Genomic DNA, 27,936 nt, shown 5'->3' with positions numbered 1-27,936 from the left:
CTAATTGACTTTCATTTTATAGAGCATATACAGGCTGTACATTTCTTATGCAAGAGGAATTTTATTTGTAGACAAGCTGTGTTTAAAAAAAAAAAAAGTGTTGGTGTTTCTTCAGGTCAATTAGGGAAACAGGACAAGCTGAATATACAGAAGTATATAATGTCCAGATTGGAAAAATATGAGAAATTCCTAAGTGCAAGCAGGAAGTTTTAGGAAATGAAAGATTTCAATTTATATCTTCTCTACCCTGCTCTCCCTTCCTCCCTCTAGCATTTCTCCTTTTTCCCATGTTAGATTTCCCCTGTGTTCCTCCTCATCTTTGTTCCTCTTCCCCAGGTTCCTATGCCATGGGCAGAGCAGAGCTGGCAGTGCGGGGAGCAAGTGAGGGCTATAATGCTCCCGATCCCCTCACCTTCTCTGAAAACACTTGCTTCCTGCTTAGAAAGGAAGCTTGCAGGAGGCAAGTGGAGGAGCAGCTAAAGAAGTACTAGCATATAGTAGTGCTTCAAGCTTGAGTACCACAATCAAAGTTTTCAGCCCCCTTGTTTCTAGCTCTGGCCATATGTCTGTCTGTTTTCAGAAGAAATTAGACGTCTCATTAACTGAAATGCAGTCATATTTCTGATCCCTTAAATCAGTAAAGGAAGACTTTATCTGTCTATACACATAAAAGGCTAAAAGAACCCTGGGCATTTGGTTAACCAGGCTGCTACACTTTAACTCCTAGTGCCTTTAGATTCATCACTGGGAGAGAAAGTAGTGAAGCCTGTGCTGCTGGGCCATGAAGAGGAGGAGTAGATATGGCCCTGTGTTTATCCCCAGGCTGCAGAGAGGGAGCTAGCTTGGAGGCAGAGGTAGGGGAGAGCTGTTAAAGAAGAACCAGACAGCAAAAAAAACCCCCAACAAACCAAAAACAGACAAACAAAAGGATAGAGCAAGATAAATAAAAGCAAGCATACAGAGATATGCCTTTGGGAAAAGCTGGCTGTTAGTGCTCTTGGAATATTGGTGATCACTCCATTCCAGAAGCCTCCATTTCTTACAGCCCTGCTGTCTGAGCACAGGACCTGGGCAGAGGGTGGAAATATACAGCTGTTAACTTCAGACTTTGCTGAACATAAGGTTTTGCCATATCTGATCAGAGCAAAAGTAATCAACAATGGCCAATCTAGGTCTTAAGTATCTGGAAGGATCCCAAGGGATGGATAGAGTCCATGCTGCTTATCCTAGGGATAAACATTGGATTTCCCCCAAGTCCACCTTAGGTTTTTCCTCCAGGAACTTAACCAAAACTTTTTTAAATCCAATGACTTTATCAGCTTCTACTATATCCTCTGGCAAGGAGCTCTCCAGTTTAATTACGCATTGAGTAACAATAAAATTTCTCCTATTTGTTTTTAAGCTCAAATCGTTTTTATTTTAGAAAGACTGTAAGTCATGATAGCTGGTTGACTCTTCCCAGCATCATGCCAAAAAAAAGAAACTTCTTTGAAACATTTGTGAACTCAACATCCCTCCCATCCAACCTTCCTTTACCTCCCCTGAAAGGTTTATACCAGAAAATGCTATGGAAATATTAACAGCTTATACCCAATAAAACGAGATGATTACTTGTGATTGTGTTCTCCATGCTGTTAGTAATCATTCAGTAATCATACTCCCTGCTCTGTGCTGCCACAATTGCAAATACTTGTCTGAAATTTTTTAAACACTTTTTTTCTTAGACATATTGTTGAAGTGTGATTATACTTCTGCATTGATTGCCATCTTGCTACATGCTCAGAAGTTCTCAACTTCCATTACTTAGTGCGGGTTTGGTGAGTGTTTGAGGCTTGGTGTGAGGATTGAGGTGTTCTTCCTCGTTCAGTGAAGATCCCGTTCATTTTGGAATTTTTCAGGATGGGTTAAATAAGCGGTTGGCCCTTAATCCCTTGAAAGTACAGGTTGCGGCTCTAGTCTGTTTCAGAGGCCAGGTCAATGGTGAATCCTTATCGTCTCATCCTGATGTGGCTTGTTTCTTGAAGGGAGTGAATCATCTTTGTCCTCTCTGTTACCAGTTCCCTTTGGAGTCCTAACCTGGTGTTGGATTTCTTGGCAGGTCCTATGTTTCGACCGCTGCGTAGCCTTTCCTTGTGGCTATTGAACTTGAAAACAGTGTTTCTGGTGGTGATATATGTTCTGCATGCCGGATTTCCAAGCTGCAGGCCTTGACTTGCCGGGAGCCATTTCTTCAGGTGACTCCAGGAGCAATACAACTGCATACTGTTCCCTCTTTCTTGCCTAAAGTGGACTCTGATTTTCACTTGAATCAGTCCATTTCCTTGTCATCATTGGATAGGGAAAAGATTGTGGAAGAGTATTGCCTATTGCGTCCTTGGATGTCAAGAGACATATGTCGTGCAGTATCTGTAGGTTTCTAAACCTTTCCGAAAGATGGATTGCCTGTTTTGTCCTTCATGGTGGAAGGAAGCATGGCGAATCAGCTTCGTGGGCTACAATAGCTCACTGGATTAAGGAGGTAGTTGTGGCTGCATATGTGGAGGCTGAAAAGCCATTGCTACTCAGGTTAGAGCTCATTCCACTAAGGCTCAGGCAGTGTCATGGGCAGAGGTTAGATTGTTTCTCCTGTCGACATTTTCCGAGCTGTGATGTTGTCCTTCTTACACACTTTTTCCAGGTATTATCGTCTGTATGTGCAGGCCTGGGAGGGCACAGTGTTTGCACATGCGTTGTTGACTGAACTGTGGATAGCCTCCCAGCCTAGTCAGTAGCAGCTTGGATACATCTCACTGGTCCTGAATCCATCTGTCTACACGCTAGGAAAGGAGAAATGACTACTTACCTGATAATTTTGTTTTCCTTAGTGTAGACAGATGGACTTGGCTTCCCACCCTTGGCTGCTGCATGGTGGTTTAATGGTTCTCCTGTGGGGCTATGCGTTCCAAGGATTTATTGGTAAGTGTTCATACGGTGCCTAGATTGGGGTACATGCATTCATTAGCTGAGTTCAGTGTTTCCTTTTGGTTGAGTACAGTGATGACTGACTGTTTTTAATCAAGTATTTTGCTAGTCTGTTCACAGATGCTTTCAAAGAGAATACTGGTGGGCTGATGTCACTGCAGCTTGCTCAGCCTCCATCTGCTGGCAGAGATGCATAACCCATTGGTCCTGGGTCTGTCTACACTAAGGAAAATGAAATTATCAGGTTAGTAGTAATTTCTCCATTGGGGATGAGAAGAGCAATTGGATGAGTGTGGATCAGATGGGGGGAAGGGGAAAGTGTGTGTGCCAGATTGAGAGGTTAGAAAGGAGTTGGAAATAGGAGCAGGACCCCAGAGCACAGTAGGTATACCTACCTCATCGCCTTCCTCCTCCCCTACCCACTAAAATTGAGGTTTTCTTTCCCTCAATCTCAGGTTTTATCCCCTAGATCCTGGAATCTGACTTCTTTCCCGATCCCGGACCCCACCCCTTAACATTTCCTATTCCTTTTCCCCCTTTCTCAATCCCAGAACTACCCTCCTTTTCCCTCTTTTTCTCCCATCCCAGTTTCCTGATTTTTCCCCTTTCCTCAATTTTCCTTCTCTCTCATCCTCCCCATTCTCAGTGCTTTCTATCTCTCCTCTCCCATCCTCAGTCCTCTTTCCTTCTCATAATCCTCCCTCTTATCCCCCAGTCCTTTCACCTTCTCACCCCATTGCTAGTCCTCCTTCTTTCTTCTTCCCTTCTTCTGCCCATCCCTGAGATCTCCTTCCTGTACTAATACTTAAGATCCCTTTTTCCTCACCCAATAAAATTATACACACACAAACAAGGTTGGAAAATTAGTTTTTATAATGAAATATGGAAATGTTTGTCAATGTTCTTCAGATTTTTCCAGGTTTTTGCCACAGAATCTGTGCCTGAGCTGCCACAGGAAATTGTGGGACTCTGCCGTATACTTCCTGCTCACTGTTGTCTGACCTTACCCAGGGTGAGGGGGAGAGGGCACAATAGTAGCAACAGTGCCTAGGTGTGCCAAACTCCTAAATCTGTCTCTGAGAGCAAATAGTTATTTAAGAAATTTATAGACCACTTATCTACCATTTTAGGTAACAAAAACATTCATAAAAAAATTAGAGAGAACCAAAAACGTAACAAAACTACAGAAGGAGGATGCCTGAGTTGATAGGGGCCATCATCATCTTGGACTAATGTCCTCAAAGATCAGCAGATTCAGGGCCCAATTTTTGTGCAGATAGTACCAACTTTAATTTTTACCAAAAGCTCAGCTCTTAATCCTTTTGGAATGGTGTTCCACCACACAGGGCCATCCACAGAAAGCATTCTACTGCAAGACTCAACTAACTGAACTGTCTTTGAAAAAAGATCTAAAAGATTTTGCCCCACAGACCTCTGTAATCGAGTAGGCTCATATGGCTTTAATATCGTGCTTAGACAAGCAAACAGACCATTATTCAAAGCCATATGAACAAAGGACAAAACCTGTATCTGTCAAGATCTGAGTGGCTATATATTTTGGACTACTTGCACAGTTTTTAGCGTTGACGCAGGGAGCCCAAGATAGAATATAATACAATAATCTAAACTTGTCAAAATGAGAGCTTGAACAACAAATATGAGATGATAAATTAAGTTTTTTTTTTCATCCAGCAAAACACCTACATTCTGCACCTTTTTTCTCACAGTTACTATTTCTCCATTACCAGTAACTTTGGTTTCCCGAGTCTGAGAGAAGTGAGTCGCTTCTGTTTTGGATGAATTTAGGAATAGCATATTTGTAATCATCCAGGACATAATAACAGTAATGAAGTTTGAGAAGCTGTGCAGAGTAGTTAACCCTCTTGTCCCCCAAAGTTATACACAGTTGGATTTTATTTGCATAAAATAAGTACTTTATACCAAAGCTTTGAATCAACCTTCCTGATGAATACATTGAAAAGAACCAAGGAAAAGTGAAACGCCAAAATCACTGGTCTAGGATTGGAAAATGTATCCCTGTACAGCTATCATCTGATTCCTGTTGCCCAAAAAAGAGGTAAATCTTCTCCAGGCAACATTCTCAATGCACATTTCTTGAACATATCTGGATTGATCTGCTATTGAGCGGAGAACTTAGAAGTACCAACAAAGAATAAGTAGCTCAGTCCTATTCACAGAGTAAATCATCTGAGAGAGCCATTAAGGCAGTTTCATTTCAATAACAGATGTAACCTTTTGTTTCAGGTGTGCTGTTTTCCCTAGGGCCATAAAAGTATTTGTTATTCAAGGCTGATCATGCCATCCTTCTCCATTTTGCACTCCCAAGTAGTGAGTTCTTTCTGTGGGGGAAGAGGAAATCATCTGTAGTTCAGGTATTGGAGTGCCCTCCTGATATTTGTCTTTCTGGTGAGGTCTCCTCTTTAGGGACAGACAGACTGGATGCAGACTGGGTGTTCAAATCATATTCACTGATTATTTCCAAAAGGTCAATCATTGTCCCACAAACATTCAACAAATGAAACTGTACAGTTGAATTATTTGCACGGTCTCTCTGCTGGGGTGCTGGTGTCCTGGTGTCCATCTCTCCAGCACCTGGGAGGGAGCTCGCCACTGCCTACTCATCTGTGCAACAGCCTTGTAGAGGGGAATCCTATGGGGGAGCCTTACACCTACCTAAGTGTAAAGTTCGGTCTGATGCCCTCAGCCTGTGTCCTGATCCCATTGGGATGGAGATCCAATTGGGAATCTCCCAAGGCTTGATGTTACAACCTTGATGAGCCTCTCTGGGATGTTCCAGTTCAGCTCACAGCTCTCTGTCTCCTTCACCAGGTTGTACATAGAGGTGGGAAAAACTTCCACACTAACAAAATGGGGAAAAAAATCCAAAAGTCTCTATCTAAAATATCTCGCACTGGGTAGTGCTGTCACTGGTCTTGCTTCCTCTAGGAAGTAGGGGGGTTGCTAACAGGTCTCCATCCCCTGCTCTCAGGATTGGAGGGGTTGCTCCTTTCCAAAGGACCGACTAAGAAAAAAAAGGAACCAAAATCACAAAAGCCTTCACTCTCTACAAAAGGGAGGCAGGCCCTTTCAGCCAGGAAGTGAACTAAGAAGGGATCTTCCTCTGAATGCAAAAAAAAAAAAAAAAAATCAAGTTGGGTAGTGGGCCCAACTCAGAAGGGAGAAATGAAAAAAAAAAAACCAGCTCATTATTTCTCAAAACCTAACTCAAACTAAAACCTCACTCTACCTCTAACTCCACCTTATGCCCCTGGGATATCTAATCACAGTCAGCTCAGTGGAGAGACTGAAAGAAAATGGAAATCCCATGCTGTTAATACCATCAGTAAAAGCACATCCTACTCAGGTCAGAGTCAGAGCACTTCACTCGCGGGGGTCAAAACTCTGGAATGCCATGCCCTTGAAACTGACTACAACAAGACCACAGGCAATTTAAAAAGGATTTGAAAACCTGGCTTATACACACAGGCCTTTACCAATGTGAAAGGAGATTCTTAGAGTAGTCATTTGTTGTTTTTTTTTATTTCTAATTAGGATTTTAGTATTTATTGTGTACTCTATACTATTAGTTATGTTTTATGTTTTTAGGTTTCTTTTATAAATTTTACATTTAGATTTTATTTTTAAGTAATTCAATGTATTTTATTATTTTATTATTAATTATTTATTTGTTGTTTTTATATACCGACATTCGATCTCAATTGAGATATCACACCGGTTTACATTCAGGTACTGTAGGTATTTCTCTATCCCCAGAGGGCTTACAATCTAAGTTTTTGTACCTGAGGCAATGGAGGGTAAAATGACTTGCCCAAGGTCACAAGGAGCAACAGCAGAACTCGAACTCTGGTCTCCTGGTTCACAGTCCACTGCTCTAACCACTAGGCTATTTCTCCTCCCCAAGATAAGGAGCTAAGAAGGGGAACCACAGGTTCAGCTGTCTGCATCGTCTGGAGACAGACGAATACTGAGGGGATGCAGGGTAGGCTCCGTCCCAATACCTATGTGGCCAAGTGGCGCTGAACATTGCTCTCTAAGTGATTAAGCCAGACAGGATACTTTATTTCAGATGGAATGTATTTCTGAGCTATCAGGAAAATGAAACATGATCAATCATCTTATGTATAAAATTTGCTAGGCTTTAATTGGAATCACTCCGTCAGTCACACGGGCTCCCACATTTTTCCAGCTATGGAAAAAGAGGTGTTGGTATTGTGTTTAAAAACAATTTTCCCCTATTGGTTGATAAAGCTAATGAAAGATAATAAGGGTGGATTCATCCTAATTAAACATAAGCTTGCTGGTTCCAGTGTTATTTTGGGCTCAGTTTGCTGTCCTAATAAGAACAGTATTTTTTATCAGTATTATCAACCTTAACTGAAGGTGACATCCTGATGGGTGGGACCTTCCTGTTCTGAGTAGATGCAAACAGATCCACCATGTGTGTGACCCTCTTATGAAATATCTGGTTTGCTGCTGCCTGGTCCAGGGACCCTTTGTGGGGTTCCAGGATCTGTCTCAGTCTGTCTTCCAGGACGTTTTCCTCATCTTCCAAATATGTTATGGTAGTGTTCGAAATGTAAACCATTGTGATGGTACTACTTAACGACGGTATAGAAAAGCTGTTAAATAGTCCAGATGGTAAGGGACCTAGGACCATCTAAAGGATTGGCCACTTAGATTTGAAAACTGACTTGATATTTATCAAGGAAGTTCTCTTCCAAAAATAAAATTTTTGTAATCTAGTAAATGATTTTTCCCAACAACTTAAGATGGCAAATTGGAAAGAGTCTAGAAATCATTATAGTCGCTAGGATCAGAATGGACTTTTTTTTTTTTTTTTTAATATATATATATATATATATGTATGTATGTGTGAGGAGAGAGGGCAGTTGGAGTGTGTTTAGGGATGTAGGTAGTGGGCTAGGGGGTATGTATATGCATGATGGGGAGGGTACAGGGCTGCATGTAGGTATGGGTTGTATTAGGGTTAGTAGAAGATTTGGGGAAGGGTAATCCTGGTAAGGGAGAATTGGGGGTGTACATGAGGGATGGCTATTGAGGGGTGTATGGATGTTAATTTTGTGAGTGGATTGTGGCAGGGTTATGTGTGTAAGGGGGCTGTGAGGGGGGGGATATTTTTTGGAGGAAGTTATGGCTTTGTGTATTGGTAGGGATGTAGGAGTCTGGTTGAGGCAGATGTGTGTGAGAAATGTGGCTTGAAAGACACCCTTTAGCACCATCCTTCACTAGCTGCATTAGTAAGTTTTTCCTTTATGTAGGAAGGGGCTTCATATGTAAAACAAAAGCATCCTCTTGTAAGTGATCCATACATTCACTAATACTTTATTCTAATATATGTGTACTCTTCTGCTCTATTTCCTGTTCATACCCCAAATCAGTCCAGACAAGTGGGTTTTGCATCCCAACCAGCAGATGGAGGCAGAGAAAAAGCTTTGAGACACTGCTACATAACCAAGAATGCCACCTGCAGTCCTCAGTATTTCTCTGTCTCCAACAGATGGCAGAGGTGCAGAACCTGCAGTCTGGAGTTCAAAAACAAAAAAGAAAGAAGGCTTAGAAGAGGATTAGCTCCCCAAGGTGTGCTAGGTGCCTTTGTGGACCATCTCTTGGGTAGAGCAGGGGTGCAGATTATCCCTGGCAGTCTCAACCCAAAGCATCCAGGGGGCTGTAAACCAGGGGTCCTAGTTATCCCTCAGCCTTTCTGTGGTCCCCTCACTTGTGCCTGCCAAGTAGATACAGGGAAGTACCCTTTTCTTCTTTTTTTCCGTGGGACTGTTACTTTAAAAAAAAAAAAAAAGGTTCAGCCAAGAACCAGAAAAGGAACAGCACGGGGTGACAGACCATAGGATTGGTGTCCAGGTTGTGAGCGCTGAAGCAGATGGGTGAGCTGGGGAACGCACGAGATTGCTGGTCGGGGGGGGGGGGATGAGCACTGAAGCAGGCAGGTGTGTTGGGGAATGCATGCAATTGCCTGCCCGAGATCATATGGGGGTGGGGTGGGGGGAGCCAAGCATGTGAGGGCTTATTTTAGCCATGGCACATGGTGAGCACACATGGCAATATGGTGCAGGCCACTGACCATGGGAAGACCTGTCACATCTGTGGAGCGAGATGATTGCATCTCTCTGCAGCTGCACTCTGTGCAGCATGTGTCTCCAGGGGTGAGGGGACCTCTGCGGAGGCTCCATCCCGGTGGGTTGCCTGTCTGGGATTTCTGTGCAGGTATTGGGGGGCTCTGAAGGAACGTGGCCATTTTGTTGCCGTATGGTTGTAAGCAGGCAGCTGCTAGAGAGAACAGGGATTCTCCTCCTCCGCTGTTACCGATGGTGCTGGGATTGCTTGGGGATCGAGACAGCATGGGGGAGCCTGCTGAGTAAATAGTGGGGATGCCAGTTATTCAGAGACCTTTACGACAGACTTTGTTGTTCTGCTCCACAAAGCTTATTTAGCCAACCAGGGAGTAGGAGGAAAGCAGCAGCTCCTACAGAAGTCCCTGCTTCCGGCTTAGAGGTGTGAAGGGAGGCCTCCAGGGAAGTCTGGGGAGGATCTTCCATCTACCTGGCCTGGGATGCCATTTGAGAGGGGATTAGGAGTCTTCGTATTCTGGTGAGGCAAGGGATCCTCGGAGGACTTCTGGAAGTGATCCTGCAGATGATTATGTGGCTCCTGTTCCAGATGCTGGGATAGGTCAGAGCCCAAGGAGCTACCTGTGATGTAGGGAGATGACCCTAGAGTGGTCCACTTGTTACAAAAAGAGGAGTTGCATCCTCATATTCCTCAGGTTCTGGATGAGCTGGGATTAAGGTCATGCACACAACTGTTACACAACTGCTACGAAAAATGTATACTTTTGTAAACCATTGTGATGGCTCTACCGAATGACGGTATACAAAACCCAACAAATAAATAAAATAAATAAATGCAGGAGGAATCAGTGGGAGTTGACCCAGTCCTGGATGGGCTTCAGGGACCTCCGAAGACATTTCCTTTGCCTAAGAAGGTAAATAAACCGATGATCTGGGAGCTGGACTTTCCAGAAGCAGGGCTCAAGTTTAGTAGGGCAATGGCAAAGTTGTATCCCTTGCATGAGGAGATGCTGGAACTCTTGATGCTGAAAGTGGATGCTTCGGTCTCAGAGGTGATCAAGAAGACTACCATTCCAGTGGCGGGGTCAGCCGCCTTAAAGGATGCCCAGGATCATAAGTTAGAGATTCAGACTAGGTTTGTGGTCTCGAATTTGTGCCTGCAAGTGGCGATCTGAAGTAGTCTCATGCAGCGAGCCTATCTGCGATGAGTGCAGAAGTGAAGGAAAAGGAGTCTGGAGCTTCAGCTCGGACCAGTCAGGCAGCCCATTGGGGGGGAGAGGGGTAGGCCTTTGTGGCAGATGCACTGTACGATTTGGTCAGGATGGCTGCCAGAAATATGGTCTCCACTGTATCCACATGAAGGCTTCTCTGGCTACGTAATTGGTCGGCTGATGTGTGGTCCAAGTTGCAGCTGTGCAATTCTCCCTTCAGAGAAAAGCTGCTGTTTGGGGAAGATCTCAAGGAATTGATGAAGCATTTGGGAGAGTCAAAGGGGGAATAAGTTGCTGGAGGATAAAAAGCCTGGCAAGAAGACTTTTCCACTTCACACTTGTTTTCGGGCATCAAGGCGATTTCATTGCAATAGAAGCTCTTCAAGCTTGTTCCAAAGGCAAGGTTCAGGAAGGCAGCAGTCCTTTGGAGGGGCACATAGACCTTGAGATAATTCTGGACAAGGAGCAGAGCCAGTAAGGCCTCGCAATGAGGCTAGGCTGGTCCACTCTTTGGCCGAGGCCTTTTGGGGGAGATTATCGTCGTTTTACGAGGAGTGGACCAGGATCACAACAGATCATTGGGTTCTGGAAGTGATAAGAGATGGCTACGCCTTAGAATTTTCACACCCTGTCAGAGAGGCATACGTAGTGTCCCATTGCACATCCTGTGTCAAGCGGTAGGTAGTACAAGAGATTGGAACAATTGTGAAGTCTGGGCACCACAGTACCTGTTTACCCATAGGGGCTTGGAAGATATTCAGTATACTTCATGGTTCCAAAGAAGGAGGGTACTTTCTGGCCCATTCTAGATCTGAAGAAGGTCAGTGCGGCACTGCATTTTTTCATGGAGGCATTGCGGGCGGTCATAGTAAAGGGGAGCTTCTGGCATCGTTGGATTTTACAGAAGCATACCTGCACATCCCCATATGTCCAGATCATCAGATTTCTGCAGTTTGACATTGGGAGAACATTATCAGTTTTGAGCTTTGCCTTTCGGTTTGGCGACAGCTCTGTGGACGTTCACGAAGTTGATGGTAATGGGTAGTGGTGGCTGCAGCACTCAGGAGGGAAGGGATTATGGTTCACCCATGCTTGGATGGTTGGCTTATTCAGGCAAAGTTGGAGTTGGAGTGTCATCGCTCGGTTCAGCAAGTCATAAGTCTGTTGAGGAGTCTGGGCTGGGTAGTGAACCTGGTGAAGAGTAATCTGGTCTCGTCCTAGTCGCTGGAATTTCTGGGGGCAGTTTTCGATACCTGAGTAGGCAAGGTCTTCCTTACTCTGGAGAGTTGACTAAGCTACAGATGTAGGTGCAGTAACTGTTCTGGCTCTCAGTTCCCATGGTCTGGGATTATTTGCAGGTCCTGGTTTTTATGCTGGTCAGTGCCATGGGTATTCGCTCACATGTATCCTCTGCAGAGGTTGCTTTTGTCCCATTGGAATCCACTGTCTGTGGAGTTTTCACCTTCCTTTCCCACTTCAGGGGAACTTCAGGTCCAGTCTCTCTTGGTGGCTATCGCATCCCAGTCTGGAAAAGAGGGGTGGAACTGGAGATTCCGGACTGGATGGTAGTGACCACAGATGCCAGCCTCAAGGGTTGATGAACGGTTTGTCAAGGTTGAACGGCTCAAGGTCAGTGGCAGTAATGGAAATATCCTGGTTTATCAATCATTTGGAAACAAGCAAGTTCGCAGGATGTTGCTTTCATTTCTTCCGCAGGTGCGGGGACGGACTGAGTTTTTTTCAGACAATGCAACAATGGTGGCTTTCCTAGCATGTAGCAGATGGACTCAGGACCAATGGGTATAGTGTACTCCGATAGCAGTTGGAGACTGAAACTGCCAGGGTGGGACGAAGAGTTGCGATGTGGCTCAGGAGGCCCCAGCAACTGTTTGCTCTAGCAGCATCACATGTGGCCAGTGTGCAGGCGGATTTTCTCAGCAGTCAGCGATTAGATCCAGGGGAATGGGAGTTGTCCGCCGAGGCCATGGACCTTATTTGGGCCAGGTGGGGCAGACCCCATTTGGATCTGAATGCTTCGCGTCTCAATGCCAAGGCAAATTGGTTCTTCAGCCAGAGGAGAGAGGTCAGTTCTAAAGGGATTGATGCATTGTTTCACCCTTGGCCAATGGACATCCTCCTGCATGTGTTTCCACCATGGCTTCTCAAAGGAAGAATCTTGAGGTGCATAGAGTATCGTCCAGGAAGGGGTGATACTAGTAGCACCAGAGTGGCCACGTTGGCCATGGTTTCTTCTTCTGGTGCATCTTGCGGTGGACGAACCCATCCTCCTCTGCAAGGGTTACTTTATCAGGGGCCTATATTCTCGGATTGGGCAGATCACTTTTGTCTTGTGGCTTGGCTTTTGAGAGGTGCCGATTGCACTTAAAGGTTACTCGGAAGTGCTTATTGCTACATTGCTGCAGGCCAGGAGGCATTCCACTTCGCTGGCTTATGTCCATGTCTGGAAAGTTAGTCATGGTGTGCAGTAGAAGGTCTCGACCCTTTGTGTGTGGAGGTGTCACAGATATTAGCCTTCCTGCAGGCACGATTGTCTAACTGGTTGGCCTACAATTCAGTTCGAGTACAGGTCGCAGCTTTGGGCTGTATACGGAGTAAACTACAGTTAAGGCCATTGGCGTTGCATCCTGACATAATTTGTTTTGTAAAGGGGGTGAAGCATTTGTGTCCTCCAGAACATTCCGCCTTGGAATATTAATTTGGTGCTAAGGGTTCTTTGTGGTCCTTCCTTTGAGCCTTTGAGAAGGGCCTCGTTGAAGACAGTGTTCTTGGTGGCAATCTGCTCGGCCAGACGAATCATGGAGCTACAGGCTGTGTGATGCAGGGATCTTGGATTACGGATGATTGAGTCTCATTACGTACGGTGCCTTCCTTTTTGCCAAAGGTGGTTTCCTTTTTTCATCTTTACTAGAGGGTGGAGCTTCCCTCCTTTTGTCATTTGGCAGCAGAGGCGACGCATGCAAGCGAACTATACTTGGATGTTGGTGAGACTCTGTGGCATTATCTTAAGGTCACTAACTGGTTTCACCTTTTTGTCTTGTTTAGTGGGGCTAAGAAAGGTTTGAAGGCCCCTAAGGCTTTGGTGTCGCAATGACTAAAGGAGGAAATTTGTTTGGTGTATATCTTTAAGGGATGATTTGTGTTGGAGGGGTTGCATGCGCATTTTACCAGGGCACAGGCAGCTTCCTGGGCGGAGTGTCAGTTGGTATTCGCAAGAGATCTGTCGGGTAGCGACATGAGGCTTTGTTTGGGGAAAGTGTGTTGAAAGGTGTCTTTCGGGTTCCTGCCCAGTGTAGGGTGCTTGGATAAATCCCACTTGTCTGGACTGATCTGGGGTATGAACAGGAGAGGAAAATTGGTTCTTACCTGATACATTTTGTTCCTGGAATACCCACAGATCAGTCCAGATGCCGATCCCCTTAGCCTCGAAAGACCCGGATTGTATCTGATTATAGATAGTGCAGATTTAGTTATATGTGGTTTCCTTTTTTTTTTTTGTTGAAGGTTTTCATGTTCCCTTACTTGGATGTAACAGCTCTGGTTCAGGAAGTCCAACCTGGTTTCTGCTCACCTTAGAATCCGGCGTTCAGTTATTGTTGCTGGGTGTTCATCTTGGCTTGGTTACTGTTCAGTACTGACGACTGCAGGTGCAGTCTTGTTTATGTAGCAGTGTCTCCAAATTTGTTTTTCTCTGCCTCGATCTGGTTGGGATGCAAAACCCACTTGTCTGTACTGATCTGTGGTATTCCAGGAACAAAAATTAGTAAGAACCAATTTTCCTTTTACATTTATTCGTACTCATGTTTCCATGTCTCTAGGAGATCTGTGATTGAGACCAGTCGTGCGCTGAAAGAGCTCTTTCATGAAGCCAGGGAGCGGGCCTCCAAAGCACTGGGATTTGCTAAAATGCTCAGAAAGGTACCTCCATGTTTTTGTCTTATTATTTGTTTTATTGTGTCTGACTTCTTTTTACTTAAAGTAAACATTGTTTCATCCTGTAACACTGTTTCTAGGATTTGGAAATAGCTGCAGAGTTTACTTACTCGGCACCTGTGCGAGAGCTGCTGAACGCCTTGAAAACGAAACAGTATGTGAAGGTATGAATACTTTGCCAGCAGATATAAGATCTGCTTGCTAAAAATTAATCATAGTTTTAACTTAAGGCATCACTTCTTCGTGACCTTGTTTTGTACATTTTTAAAAGAAATTTTTTTATTTCATTGTTTCTGATGTAGAATTCGTTCCCTCCCCAGAATTAGTTCCAGGTAGTTCCAGGATTGAAATAAAAAAAAAAGGAACCACAACTGAAATAGTTGTGGTTCCTTTTTAAAAAAATTTTTAATTTCAATTTAAAATATTAGAAAAAGAACATCTTATATAAGAAAACAAACACCTAAAAAGATAAATTAAAGAAAATTCATTAGTGATTTTGGAAGCCCACTGGTGTGGGGGTGGGGTTCAAGATAAATGAATGTAGAGCGGGATGAGCAGTTTTTGAGCCATGGCCGCCTTTACATTCATGCAATTTTTTGCACCCCCAAGGTAAGTTACTTCCTATGTGTGTGTGTGTGTGTGTGTGTGTGTGTATCTATATCTATCTGTATATATATCTAGTGTATAGAGAAACAATAGTAAGGCAATACCAAAGCAAGTGTTCCAGTGATGCTATAATCCAAAATAACACAAACATGAACACTCATTATTAGTTAATATTGCAAACAAAGCAAAAATGCTTCCTGAACAAAAAGCCTTTATTATTCAACAACCAGTATGTATTATTTAAGTAACCATAAAATAAAACCCTCAAAATATTTAAAACTGTTTTTAACAAAAGAACACAATTCTTAAATATATACATGGTCCAATGCAGGACTAGATTGTGTGGATGTTATTAAAGTACTTGCGAATAGCATTGTCACTGTAGGTTTAACAAGCTGTTAATTCTTGAATGCCTTGAAGGCATAGGGATAAATAACTCCTCACTCCTTACTTTCATTTTCCTAGATCGAGTTGCTGAAGGAAGGAAGGCTGTTGTCAGGTTGTTTAATTAAAAAATGCAACATTTTTAAATATGCTCTGATTGGAAAATCGAAGTGCTGTAAATGACAGTTTAAATGGTCCAGTTGCTCTGCTTGAACTCTTTCTCCTGATGAAGCCTTTCTAGGGTAAAACAAAGGACCCTTTGAGAGGAGTTATTTATCCCCGAACCTTCAGGGCATTCAAGAATTAAAGTAAATGAGGTCAATGAAGAGTAGTTACTCGCAGCTTGTTAAACCTATGACAACGATATTTGTGAGGACTTAAATAACATCCTCAGGATCCAGTCCTGCATTGGACCATCTATGTGTTTAAGGACCATGTTCTTTTGTTAAAAATATTTTAAATATTTTGAAGATTTTATTTTATGGTTGTTTAAATCAGTGGCTCTCAACAGGTGTGTCGCAACACAGTGTGTAACGAAGTCACGGGAGGTGTGTCATAGAGCCAGCAGAAGACTGATCTTTCCTCATCAGTCTGGGTGAAAGTTGGCTGACTTCTCTTGTATTGGGTATGTTAGGAAGCTGTTCTTGCTTCCTTCTCTTCCTGGCCAGTGGGAAGTTGTTCCCTCCTCCTTCACTCACGTCAGAGTGTGATATCTCCAACTCCTGTTCATATGGGCCCAGCAGGACACCAACTTCATCTTCCTCTGCCTGGCCTGGCAGTGAGGCTTCTGATGCGCTCTCCACCCCATGGGGCCTGGATGTGAAAGCAGGAGCATAAGGGAGAAAGGTATGTGCTCTGTATATCCACTGCTGCTGCCTCATCTTTCTCTCCTCAATGTTAATTGCTCTCATCTGCTGCTGATAAAGAGGGGAGGTAGACTCTGGATTGAAGTCTTTTCTGCTGGCTAGGAGCCAGGAGGAAGGGGCAATGTATTGGGCAGGAAGGCGAGGGAAGATAGGAGTTCGTCTGTTGGGCAGAAAGGCATGGGGTGATAGGGAGTTGGGTGGGGGAAAGAAGGTTGGGGTTGCTGGGTAGGGAGAGGTGGAGGAAGGAGGGGTTGAGGGCTGCTGGGCAGGGAAGAGATGGAAGTGGAGAGATGGAGGTGTGGGGCAGCAGGGTAGGGGGAGAGGGAAACGGGGAATGGGGATGCTGAGCAGGAAGGAGTAGGAAAGAGGTGATCAGAGGTATTCTGAGGAGGGAAGGGTAGAAAGTTGAATAGTGGAGAAGAGGGAGCATGGGGAAGATGATGTGGGGTGGGGGTGTTGAGAATGTTGGACAGGGATATGAGCATGTGAAGGGATGATTGAGTAGTTGGGTGACGTCATGGGGGCATGGAGGGAAGTGACCGGGTACAAGAGCCATCCTATGTCAGTTTTGAAAATTTGCTTAGTGTAGGAGGAAATATATTTTTGTTTCTAGTCTCCAGTTTTGCACTGCGTGTAGAAGGTAGTCTTGGAGTTTCCATTCCATGCTTTGTTTCCACATTTGTAATTTGTGGTCTTTGATTCTGTAATGGGTGAAGGCAGGTCTATCTGTATTCTCTGTATATGTGATTGAGATGAGGTACTTTATTAGAGATTTGTATCAGCCTTATTGTATTTTCTTAATATTAAATTGCACTGGTGGTGAACTGCTGCCTTTTCATGAGTAGGGCTATTGCTGTTTCGTTTCTTGGAATTAATGCTGCCCTTGTATGGCAGGTTTGATAGACATGTACAGAGTTGGGTTTGTTTGTATTATTTTACAATACACATGGTAGTAGAGGGAGTTTGTGATGCTGTTAAGATGACACCGGAATCAGAATATCTTTTTTGTATGGTGAGCTGTACAGGGAAATGTTCTTCTCTGTACTCATTGTAATGAAGCGAGAGACTCCTGTGGATACAGAGCATATGCTTATATTTAGTCCCATCATGGTCATGTGTTCAGTGTGTCGCGCATGTGAGCATCTTCTCTCAGGTGTGTCGTGATGGAAAAATGGTTGAGAAGCACTGGTTTAAATAACACATATTGGTTGTTGAATCAATAAAAAGTTTTGTTCAGGGTGATAAGCATTTTTTGCCTTAATTGTTTGCAATATTAACCATTAAGTTAAATGTATACATAAGTGTACATGTTTCTGTTATTTTGGATCATATATATACATATACACATACATATATATTTACATGACCCAATAATACTCTCACAGCAAATATTATAAAGATCTTAGAAAACTAATTTCACAAAGTTAAAAGCAAATTTTTATTGCACATCTATTATTTTGAAAACATGTTTAACTCTGGTTTTAATGCTTACCCAACTTCTCAAAGTAGATATACAAAAGCAAATAATACAAAACAACAATAGTTATCCAGTCATTCATTCTCGCAGTCCATTTTAAAAGAATCATGTGCAAAATATATATCTATGTATTACTATTCCAACAACCACAGTTTACTCCTGGGGGAATTCTGTGCACAAAAATTTAAAATTCTGCAAAATTCTGCATATTTTATATTGGTCAAAATAACACAATTTACATGACAGTCTTTAAGTAATGTATCAAAAATTACGTGTATCTGGAAAAGAGTCTGATCGGTGGAAGTTACATCCAAAACCCCAACTCTAAGAATAACTTGCTCACCAAAAATTGTATCTTATTATTTTTAAGATATGACCATCATAATAGGGCATATGTCATATTGTGTACAAGACACATTCAATAACTATGCCAGTGTTTTGTAATCGGTCATTCTCACAGGACAAGCAGGATGGTAGTCCTCACATATGGGTGACATCATCAGGATGGAGCCCAATCACGGAAAACTTCTGTCAAAGTTTCCAGAACTTTGACTGGCCCCTACTGGGCATGCCCAGCATGGCACTAACCCTGCAGCCAGCAGGAGTCCCCCTTCAGTCTTCTTTTTTCTGCGCAGCAGTAGCCTCGCGGTTTAGGAGCTCTGAAGAGATTCCTGACAGGAATTTTACTCACGGAGTTAATTAAACTTAAATTGCCCCACAGGGGTCCCTCCTCTAACTTTTCTCAGGCCGCGGTACTCCGGTAAGTTTTTCACCGTTTTTTCGTCGATTACCGTCGAGTTTGCCCTCGCAGCCTACTGGCCGTCGACCGTACCGCGGCTCGATATTTCTATGGCCATGGCATTGGGGTTTCGTCGGTGCCCGGATTGTACTCACACCATGTCCATCACAGACCCTCATGGAGTCTGTGTAATGTGTTTAGGCTGTGAGCATGATGTCCTGACTTGCACCAAATGTGCCCTCATGACACCAAAAGGTTGCAAAGCCAGAATGGAGAAGATGGGACTCCTTTTCTGTGCTCACACCCCAAAGCCGTCCATCGCATCGACGTCATCGGAACCGGCACCGTTGAAGTCGCACCAGCACCGACAACCATCCGGTGACCGCCTGCCATCGACGTCGTCACGACCATCGACTCCCGTTTCTCCCCCTCAAGATCGAGGGGATCGTAGGGAGAAACATCGCCACTGGCATCGTAAGTCTCGGACCATCGAGGGAGCAAAATCATCAACCTCGCCACCATCCAAGCTGCCATCGAAGAAGCCCCATCCAGGAACGACATCGAGGCAACCCTCACCCGATCGGGGTTTGGGAGTCGCGATTCCGCCTGTAAAGGTGGTCCCTCCGACTGTGCCTCAGCCTCCCTCTTCCGTCACGGAGCCGGGGCTTATTGCCCCAGGTCTCTGGGAAGAACTGGACCGGCTGGTGCAGGAGGCCATCGACAAGGCGATGCAACGGCTCCAGGTTCCTCTGACACCGGCACCGAAAATGGAACCGGTCACCGACCCGATTCCAGCAGCGCTGGCACTGCTGCTATCCCGGCGCTCGTGACTGTCCTTCCGGTGATTCCCAGGTCTCCGATGGCTCCGGTGTGCTCCCCGATGACAGCTTCATTGGGAGGAAAAACACCGTTCTGCATTCCTCCTTCGGGGGTATTGCCTCAGCCATCGATGCCATGTCGTCCCTCGCCACCGATTCATTCATCGGGGGCGATACGCACATCGGCGCCATCGATGCCTTTGATGCTGGCACCGATACCCTCTAGGGTGTCCACGGTGCCCCCGGTGATTCCTTCGATTTTCTCGGAGCCTCAGCTAGGCCCTTCGGGTATCCAACCCCCTTCTCGTCCTACAGGTCAGCCTGCTGATCCTTATGACACCTGGGGTGATGATACTTCCACAGACACCAATGACTTACTTTCACCTCCCTCTCCTACTGAAAGTAGAAAGCGTTCTCCTCCAGAGGACCTTTCTTTCATTAATTTTGTGAAGGAAATGTCGGAATTGGTCCCTTTTCAGCTTCAAACGGAGCAAGATGATAGGCACCAGATGATGGAGCTTCTCCAGTTCCTGGATGCCCCTAAAGTGATCACTTCTATTCCCATTCATCAAGTTCTTCTTGACCTCCTCAAAAAGAACTGGGAAAATCCTGGATCCATTGCCCCAGTACACAGAAGGGCTGACACTACCTATCTAGTACAGTCAGCCCCTGGCTTTCAAAAATCTCAGCTCGATCACCACTCAGTTGTGGTGGAATTGGCTCAAAAGAAAGCAAAAAGGACGAAGCCTCACTCCTCTACCCCTCCTGTCAAGGAACACAAGTTCCTAGACAATATTGGTCGACGAGTGTTCCAAGGGGCCATGCTCATCTCCAGAATTGCTTCTTACCAGTTGTACATGACCAATACAACAGGGTCATTTTCAAGCAAATACAGGACTTCTCTGAAACCCTGCCTGACCAATTCCAAGAACATCTTCAAATCCTTGTCAACAAGGGGTTTGAGGCAGGAAAGCATAAGATAAGAACAGCTTATGATATCTTCGACACCTCCACTAGAGTGTCTGCAACTGCCATTTTTGGCAAGACGCTGGGCCTGGCTCAAGTCTTCTGACCTTCACCCAGAAGCACAAGACAGTCTCTCTGACCTGCCCTGTGTAGGAGATAATCTGTTCGGTGAACAGATTCAGCAAATAGTGGCTGAATTAAAGGACCATCATGAGACCCTCAAACAGCTCTCATCGATACCTTCTGACTTCCCTTCTAGACAGCCCTTCAAGAAGGATTCTTAAGAAGTCATTCTTCCGCCCAAGGAAGTACTATCCTCCACCAACAAGGTCCCAAGTTACGAGGCTTTATCAAAAATCTTAGCCTCGCCAGCCCCAGAAGCAAAAGCCGCAAGCAGCTCCCCAGCTGGGGCCTGCTTCAGGTTTTTGACTTTCCCTTGGAGAGCAGCAGCCTGATTCCTCTGCCAGGCATACCAGTGGGAGGTCGATTGTGCCACTTTCACGGCATGTGGCAATCAGTCACAACCGACCAATGGGTGCTAGCAATCATTGCTCAGGGTTACCACCTAAACTTTCTTGCTCTTCCACGGGACTCACCACCTCTACAAGTGTGGAGAGTAACCGACCACTCTGTCCTTCTGGAGCAGGAGGTTTCCCTTCTTCTCCAGTTAAGAGCAATAGAACCCGTCCCTCTTTCACAACAAGGCCTAGGGTGCTATTCCTGGTACTTTTTGATCCCCAAAAAATCCGGGGGGCTTCGTCCAATCCTGGACCTACGTGCCCTCAGCAAGTACCTCCAGCGAGAAAAGTTCAAGATGGTAACCTTGGGCTTGCTTCTACCTCTTCTACAAAGAGGAGACTGGCTCTGCTCTCTGGACCTCCAGGACGCATACACCCACATTGCGATATCTCCAGCTCATCGCAAGTACCTCAGGTTTTTAGTAGGCCCAAAGCACTATCAATACCGAGTGCTTCTATTCGGCCTAGCATCGGCACCATGAGTCTTTACCAAATGTCTCGTAGTATTCGCAGCCTTTCTGAGGAAAGAAGGTGTTCACGTCTATCCCTATCTAGACAACTGGTTAATCAGGGCCCCAACCCAGCAAGCCCCTCGATCGTCCCTGGATTTGACCCTGCACACTCTAATTTCTCTAGGATTTCTCGTCAATTACGAGAAATCCTATTTAGTCGCATCTCAAACCTTGTCGTTCATTGGGGCGACTTGGACACCTTACAGGCAAAAGCCTTTCTACCTCAACCTCAAGTGCAAACCCTCGTGTCCCTCGCTCACCAGTTGCAGTCTCAGTAAACAGCAACAGCTCGGCAATTCCTGGTCCTTCTCGGACACATGGCGTCCTCAGTCCATCTCACACCAATGGCCTGCTTGGCCATGAGAGTCATGCATTGAACTCTGAGGTCACAATGGATTCAAGCGACTCAGCCTCTGTCAACCATTGTCCAGATCACCGACACACTCCGTCTGTCTCTCGCCTGGTGGAAAGATCAGAACAATCTCCTCCAGGGACTGCCTTTTCACCTACCAGACCCTCAATTCATTCTCACCACCGACGCTTCCAACCTCGGGTGGGGAGCTCATGTGAACGATCTACAGTCACAAGGATTTTGGTCTCCAGAGGAAGCCAAACACCAGATCAATTTCCTGGAGCTTCCAGCAATGCGATATGCTCTCAGAGCTTTTCAGGATTGCCTATCAAATCACGCCATCCTGATTAAGACGGACAACCAGGTGGCCATGTGGTACATCAACAAGCAGGGAGACACAGGCTCCTTCCTTCTGTGTCAGGAAGCTGCGCAGATTTGGGCGGAAGCGCTCTCCCACTCGATGTACCTCAGGGCCACCTATTTGCCGGGAGTGCACAATGTCTTGGCAGACAAACTGAGTCGTGTCTTCCCACCACACGAGTGGTCTCTCAATCCCTTGGTAGCGACCTCTCTCTTCCAGCAATGGGGTCATCCCCAAATAGACCTCTTTGCGTTCCCTCACAACCACAAAGTGGACAATTACTGTTCCCTGATTCAGAGTGAGTGCTCTCAGCCCAGAGATGCATTCTCCCTCTCGTGGGCAACCGGTCTGCTTTATGCATTCCCTCCACTTCCTCTTCTCTTGAAGACTCTCGTGAAGCTCCGTCAGGACAAGGGAACCATGATCCTGATAGCACCTCAATGGCCACAACAAGTGTGGTTTCCCATACTCCAGGATCTCTCCATCCGCAGGCACATTCCCTTGGGAACGCACCCACTTCTGATCACTCAGAACGGCGGATGTCTACGCCATCCCAATCTTCAGGCCTTGTCAATGACGGCATGGATGTTGAAAGGTTAATCCTTCAACCACTTAACCTTTCAGATTCTGTTTCTTGTGTCCTGATTGCTTCACGGAAGCCTTCCACAAGAATGTCTTATTCCTATAAATGGAAAAGGTATACATCATGGTGTTCTTCGCAATCCCTTGATCCCTTTTCCTGTCCAATCCCAAGGTTTTTGGACTATCTCTGGCACTTATCGGAATCAGGTCTAAAGACCTCTTCCATCAGAATGCATGTCAGTGCGGTAGCCGCCTTCCATAAAGGTGTCGGGGATGTCCCTATATCGGTACAACCCCTTGTAACAAGTTTTCTTAAAGGCTTGCTCCATATCAAGCCGCCTTTACGTCCTCCAGCCCCTTCTTGGGACCTTAATCTGGTTCTCGGGTGGCTCATGAAACCACCATTCGAACCTCTTCACTCCTGTGACCTAAAATATCTCACATGGAAAGTGATTTTCCTTTTGGCAATCACTTCCGCTCGCAGGGTTAGTGAGTTACAGGCCCTAGTTACCTATCCGCCTTACACTAAACTCCTGCAGGACCAGGCGGTACTCCGCATTCACCCATAGCTTTTGCCTAAGGTAGTTTCAGAGTTTCACATTAATCAATCCATCATACTACCTATCTTTTTCCCAGGCCCCACTCCAACCCAGGGGAACAGGCTCTGCATACCCTTGACTGTAAACGGGCTCTAGCATTCTACCTAGACCGTACAGTTGCCCACAGGAAGAGCACTCAGTTATTCGTCTCTTTCCATCCTAACAAATTATTTATTTGTTTATTTATTTATAACTTTTCTATACCGAAGTTCAAATAACAGAGTTAATTATCACTCCGGTTTACATTGCAACCATAAAAAACAGTGACAAAGTTGTCTTACATAGAACAGGGGGAGAGAAAAACTTGGATACAGCTTAAGCATGGGGAGTAACATGTCAAAACTGGTAAGAACTGATAAGAGTTGGCTTTTTGGGGTAACAAGGTATTCCGAGGGAGGGGGTAGGAATGAGGGATTGTAAGGGGGTTGGAAGGTGGGGGGGGGGGGGGGGGGGGTAGCGGAGGGTTACCATAGATTTAATGAAACTAATATACATATATTAAATAGCTTAGGTAGCGGAAGAAAAAGTGCTTAGGCATCTGAGCTTAGGAAGAGAAGGTCCGTGGAGGATGAGGCAAGGACGAGTGTTATGGGAAGGCTTGTCTGAATAGTAGCGTCTTAAGTCTCTTCTTGAATGTAATTGGGTATTGTTCCAGCCTAAGGTCCGGTGGGAGCAGATTCCACTGTTTGGGGCCTGCGGTGGAAAAGGCTCTTTTACTAAAGGTTTTGAATGTAGATGTTCTAAGAGTCCCTCTTTGCGCTAATCTCAGAGGACGGGTTGAAGTATGAAGTTGCAGGGGGGTCGATGGGTCCAGCGGAGAGATGTTAAGAATGGCTTTGTGGGTGATTACTAAAAGCTTGTAGAGGATGGTAAGCAGACTCTCTCCTCCTGGTTGGCGGACTGCATATCTTTTTGCTACCAGCAAGCAGGCATTCCTTTTCAAGACCATGTCAAAGCACACTCTGTGAGGGCCATGGTGACTTCAGTAGCACACCTACGATCGGTGCCACTTCCTGATATTTGCAGGGCTGCCACCTGGAGTTCTCCCCACACTTTCGCAGCCCACTATTGCTTGGACAAAGCTGGAAGACAGGATTCCATCTTCGGCCAATCTGTCCTGCGTAACCTATTTCCAACGTGACGTACCAACACCCTTCCGCCTGCCCGGTGGGGTTCAGGATGCTCTCTACCAAATTCCACCCCTGTTGTTGTGCCTGTTGCACGCCGTTGGGTACATTTGGTGCATGTTCGGACATCCTCAGCTTGGTACTCACCCATATGTGAGGACTACCATCCTGCTTGTCCTGTGAGAAAGCAAATGTTGCTTACCTGTAACAGGTGTTCTCACAGGACAGCAGGATGTTAGTCCTCACGAAACCCGCCCGCCGCCCTGCTTTGTTGGGTTCGTAATGTTTTGTTGTTTTATTTTTCCGGCATTGCCTGTAGCTATCAAATAAGACTGAAGGGAGACCTCTGCTGGCTGCAGGGTTAGTGCCATGCTGGGCATGCCCAGTAGGGGACAGTCAAAGTTCTGGAAACTTTGACAGACGTTTTCCGTGATTGGGCTCCATCCTGATGATGTCACCCATATGTGAGGACTAACATCCTGCTGTCCTGTGAGAACACCTGTTACAGGTAAGCAACCTTTGCTTTTTAAGTAAGGAAGAGCAGGAATAGAGCACCTAACACACAATCTCCAAGTACATACCTGGAAATTATTTTTTTTATCACACAGATAATCATAGTCAATAACCCGTAATGCCATGAATGAACCACTTGTTACCTCCTAGAAGTCATTCATCAATGGAAAATCCATGTCATTAACCAAATAGATTTTAATCTTTATTTGTTATGGATACTATTGGCACCTCCATTGTAAAATGTTTGAGCTAATCTCCTCTATATGTGGCATTTTGTAAACCGTTGTGATGGTAAATAACTTAATGATGGTATAGAAAAACTTTAAAAATAAATAAATAAAAAAAAATTTTTTTTTTTTTTGCATCAATAAAATTCACCCAAACGTGTTCCAAGTGTCCAAATAAATATCTTGCTTATTCTGATTAACAATAATGTTTAGAAAAAATTACTTAGCTGTGTAAGCTGAAATCCATTTGTTCTTATTTTTGTTTCTTTAAATTAAAGTCCATTCAATCGATTAATGCCCAAAGCAGACGTATTCTAAGCAGTGCCCGACATGGTCCTTGTTTCGGAGTCCTTATCCTTCCTCATGGGGCGATAAATTTGTAGCTGTACAAGAATTAACAAACCAAATCACAATGTATTCTTAGTTATTTTAACGTTGCAACTTCAGAAATTATAATCAAACTTACTGCTCTGCTGCCATCATTACGGCTTGCTGGCTCCTGTTCCAATAGCGTCTACCGGAAGTGTGGCTACATCAAGATATTTAAAAACCTACCTGTCAATCAATCTATCCCGACCTTTTTAAAGAATTAGGGTACCACTCCACCGCTAAATTAAGTCCAGCTGGATGTACTGTTTTTAATCTGAAAATCCATTGTTCTCTAAGGTTTAAAATTGATTACAGATCTCCGCCCCCCCCCAACTATTAATTTGTATTATATCAATAACCCGCCACTGTAGATACGAAAGAGAATGGGAATATTCCAAACAATGCGATATGATCGGTGCTTGTATTTTCACTGTTTCTAAGCAACTTCTGTGCTCAATAAGTCTTGTCCGAATTGATCTCTTGGTACGTCCGATATAGTATTTGTCACAGGGACATTTGATAAGGTAGATTACATGTGTAGTGCAGTCTGAATGCACGAAAGCCCTAGATTCGATACCAAAATGTTTTTGCCATCTTGAGCCAGATATGGGGGTACATTTTATAAAAAAGCGCGAGTGTGTATTTTTGTTCACGCACCAGGCACAAACAAAAGTACACCGGATTTTATAAGATATGCACGTAGCACCCCCTTGCGCGCACCGAGCCCTGTGAGCGCTGCTCGTTCCCTCCGAGGCCGCTCCGAAATCGGAGCGGCCTCGGAGGGAACTTTCCTTCCATCTTCCCCTCCCCTCCCTTCCCTTCCCCTACCTAACCTATCCCCCAGCCCTATTTACACCCCCCCCCCCCGGCCACCTTTATTCCCAAAGTTGCGCCTGCTTGGGCTGGCTGCCGGCGCGCCAGGTTCCGGTCCGGGTGCTGGTCCGGAGACCACGGCCACGCCCGCAGCCATGCCCTGGATGACGTGCTGCCGTGACGCGCCCCCCCCCCCCAGGAAAAGCCCCGGGATCTTACGCGCATCCCGGGGCTTGCGCGCGCCGCCAAACCTATGCAAAATAGGCTCAGCGCGCGCAGGGGGGGTTTGGGGTAGGTTTTCGGGGGTTACGCGTGTAACCCTTTGAAAATCTACCCCATAGTGAATTGGCACATTTTGTCAGAGGGGAGAAAAGAATGAACCACCATGTCTTGCAGGTTCTTGCCTCTGCTATATGCAATGAGGGGCAGACTTGAAAAAACTGGATAAATTTTCAAAATTGACCAGTATTGCTTTAAAATAAATGCTGCCTTGATTTGGTGGAATGTTGGAGCGTGCATATCAAAGGAATAGCTGATGTATGGCCAGATGCGGAGTTAAGACCTTAAATTGCGGTCGAAAAATGCCTAAAGTCAATAGTAGTTAATCTCTGTTCTACAATCCTCACTACACCGCAACAACACGTTTTAGAAAGGGTCTTTCCTTCTTACCATTTTAAAGGTATGATCCCTTTCAAAGTCGGCAAGACCTTTATGGCTTTTTTTTGGAAATTACAAGTTATCCTATTTTTTCCAAGATCAGCCACCACAAAGTTCTTTTTCAGTTGTTTTTCCCAAATCATGATGGATCTCCCGGGGTCCTATAGACCCACATATAAAGACATGGATTTAGTTTTGCAAGATCTTGAATATATTGAAGCCAATGTAGATATTCCAAAATTCAATTTGTCTTGCTGTCAATATGAAGCATTACAAGAATTGAAACAGAATCATTCAGCCACCATAAAACCAGTGGACAAAGGGGGAGCAGTGGTCCTCCAAGACACCTCAATATACAGACAGTATTGATGCATATATCTGTTATTTCCAATTACAAGGTACTGCCACAAGATCTGAGTGAGCGGATATGTTTACATATTAAGAAATTGGTAGAAGAAGCATGGGATATAGATTTCATATCTTCAAAAGAAGGGGCATTTTTTTATTAATTATACATACAGGATTCCGACATTGTATATGGTTCCAAAGATCCATAAAGATATTTTTCATCCTCCCAGCTGTCCTATAATAACTACTATAGGTTCACTTCTAGAACCACTATCTATTTTTGTGGACAAGTTTCTACAACATTTGATTTCACAAATTCCGTCTTACATTAAAGATTCTAAACACATGCTGACAAAATTGTCTTCCATTGAAAGTGTGGAGAATATATTTTTGGTGACCCTCGATATTCGGGCTCTGTATATGAGCATCCCACAAGATCAAGCTCTTGTCATTTTGGAGTAAGCGCTAGAAATTCCAAGAACGCCCAGATCGTGTTCCTACGACGTTTTTGATGGATCTAGCTAGTGTAGCTTTAAATTTTTGTGTTCGATGATCAATATTACCAGTAGATCCATGGGACTGCCATAGGGGCGACCATGGCTCCCAGTATTGCCAATCTTTACATGGCACATTTTGAATCACAATTTTTATAATCACCAATGTTCAATCAAGTTTATTACTGGTCACGATATATTGATGATATTTTTTTTCATATGGGAAGGGGATGAGTCATCTCTTCAACTTTTCCTTAGATGGATAAATTCATTGGATAACAATCTACATTTTTCTGTACAATATCATTTCATGTATTAACTTCCTTGATATACCCA

General features: G+C 44.7%; 1 protein-coding gene across 7 annotated transcripts in view; it reads left to right on the top strand.

Moving 5' to 3' along the window:
• Positions 1–27,936, top strand: part of MAP3K4 (mitogen-activated protein kinase kinase kinase 4) — a 464,119-nt gene that overhangs the window by 250,502 nt on the left and 185,681 nt on the right. For all 7 annotated transcript variants that reach the window (XM_029594154.1, XM_029594153.1, XM_029594149.1 and 4 more), the window contains 2 exons: positions 14,158–14,257; positions 14,353–14,436. In XM_029594154.1, the coding sequence (XP_029450014.1) occupies positions 14,158–14,257; positions 14,353–14,436 (184 nt within the window). The remainder of the gene's footprint in view (positions 1–14,157; positions 14,258–14,352; positions 14,437–27,936) is intronic.

This window comes from Rhinatrema bivittatum, chromosome 3 (genome assembly GCF_901001135.1).
Source record: "Rhinatrema bivittatum chromosome 3, aRhiBiv1.1, whole genome shotgun sequence".
NCBI classification, from domain to species: domain Eukaryota; kingdom Metazoa; phylum Chordata; class Amphibia; order Gymnophiona; family Rhinatrematidae; genus Rhinatrema; species Rhinatrema bivittatum.
Note: the sequence above shows the minus strand (reverse complement) of the source record. Positions and strands in the feature narration are given on the sequence as shown.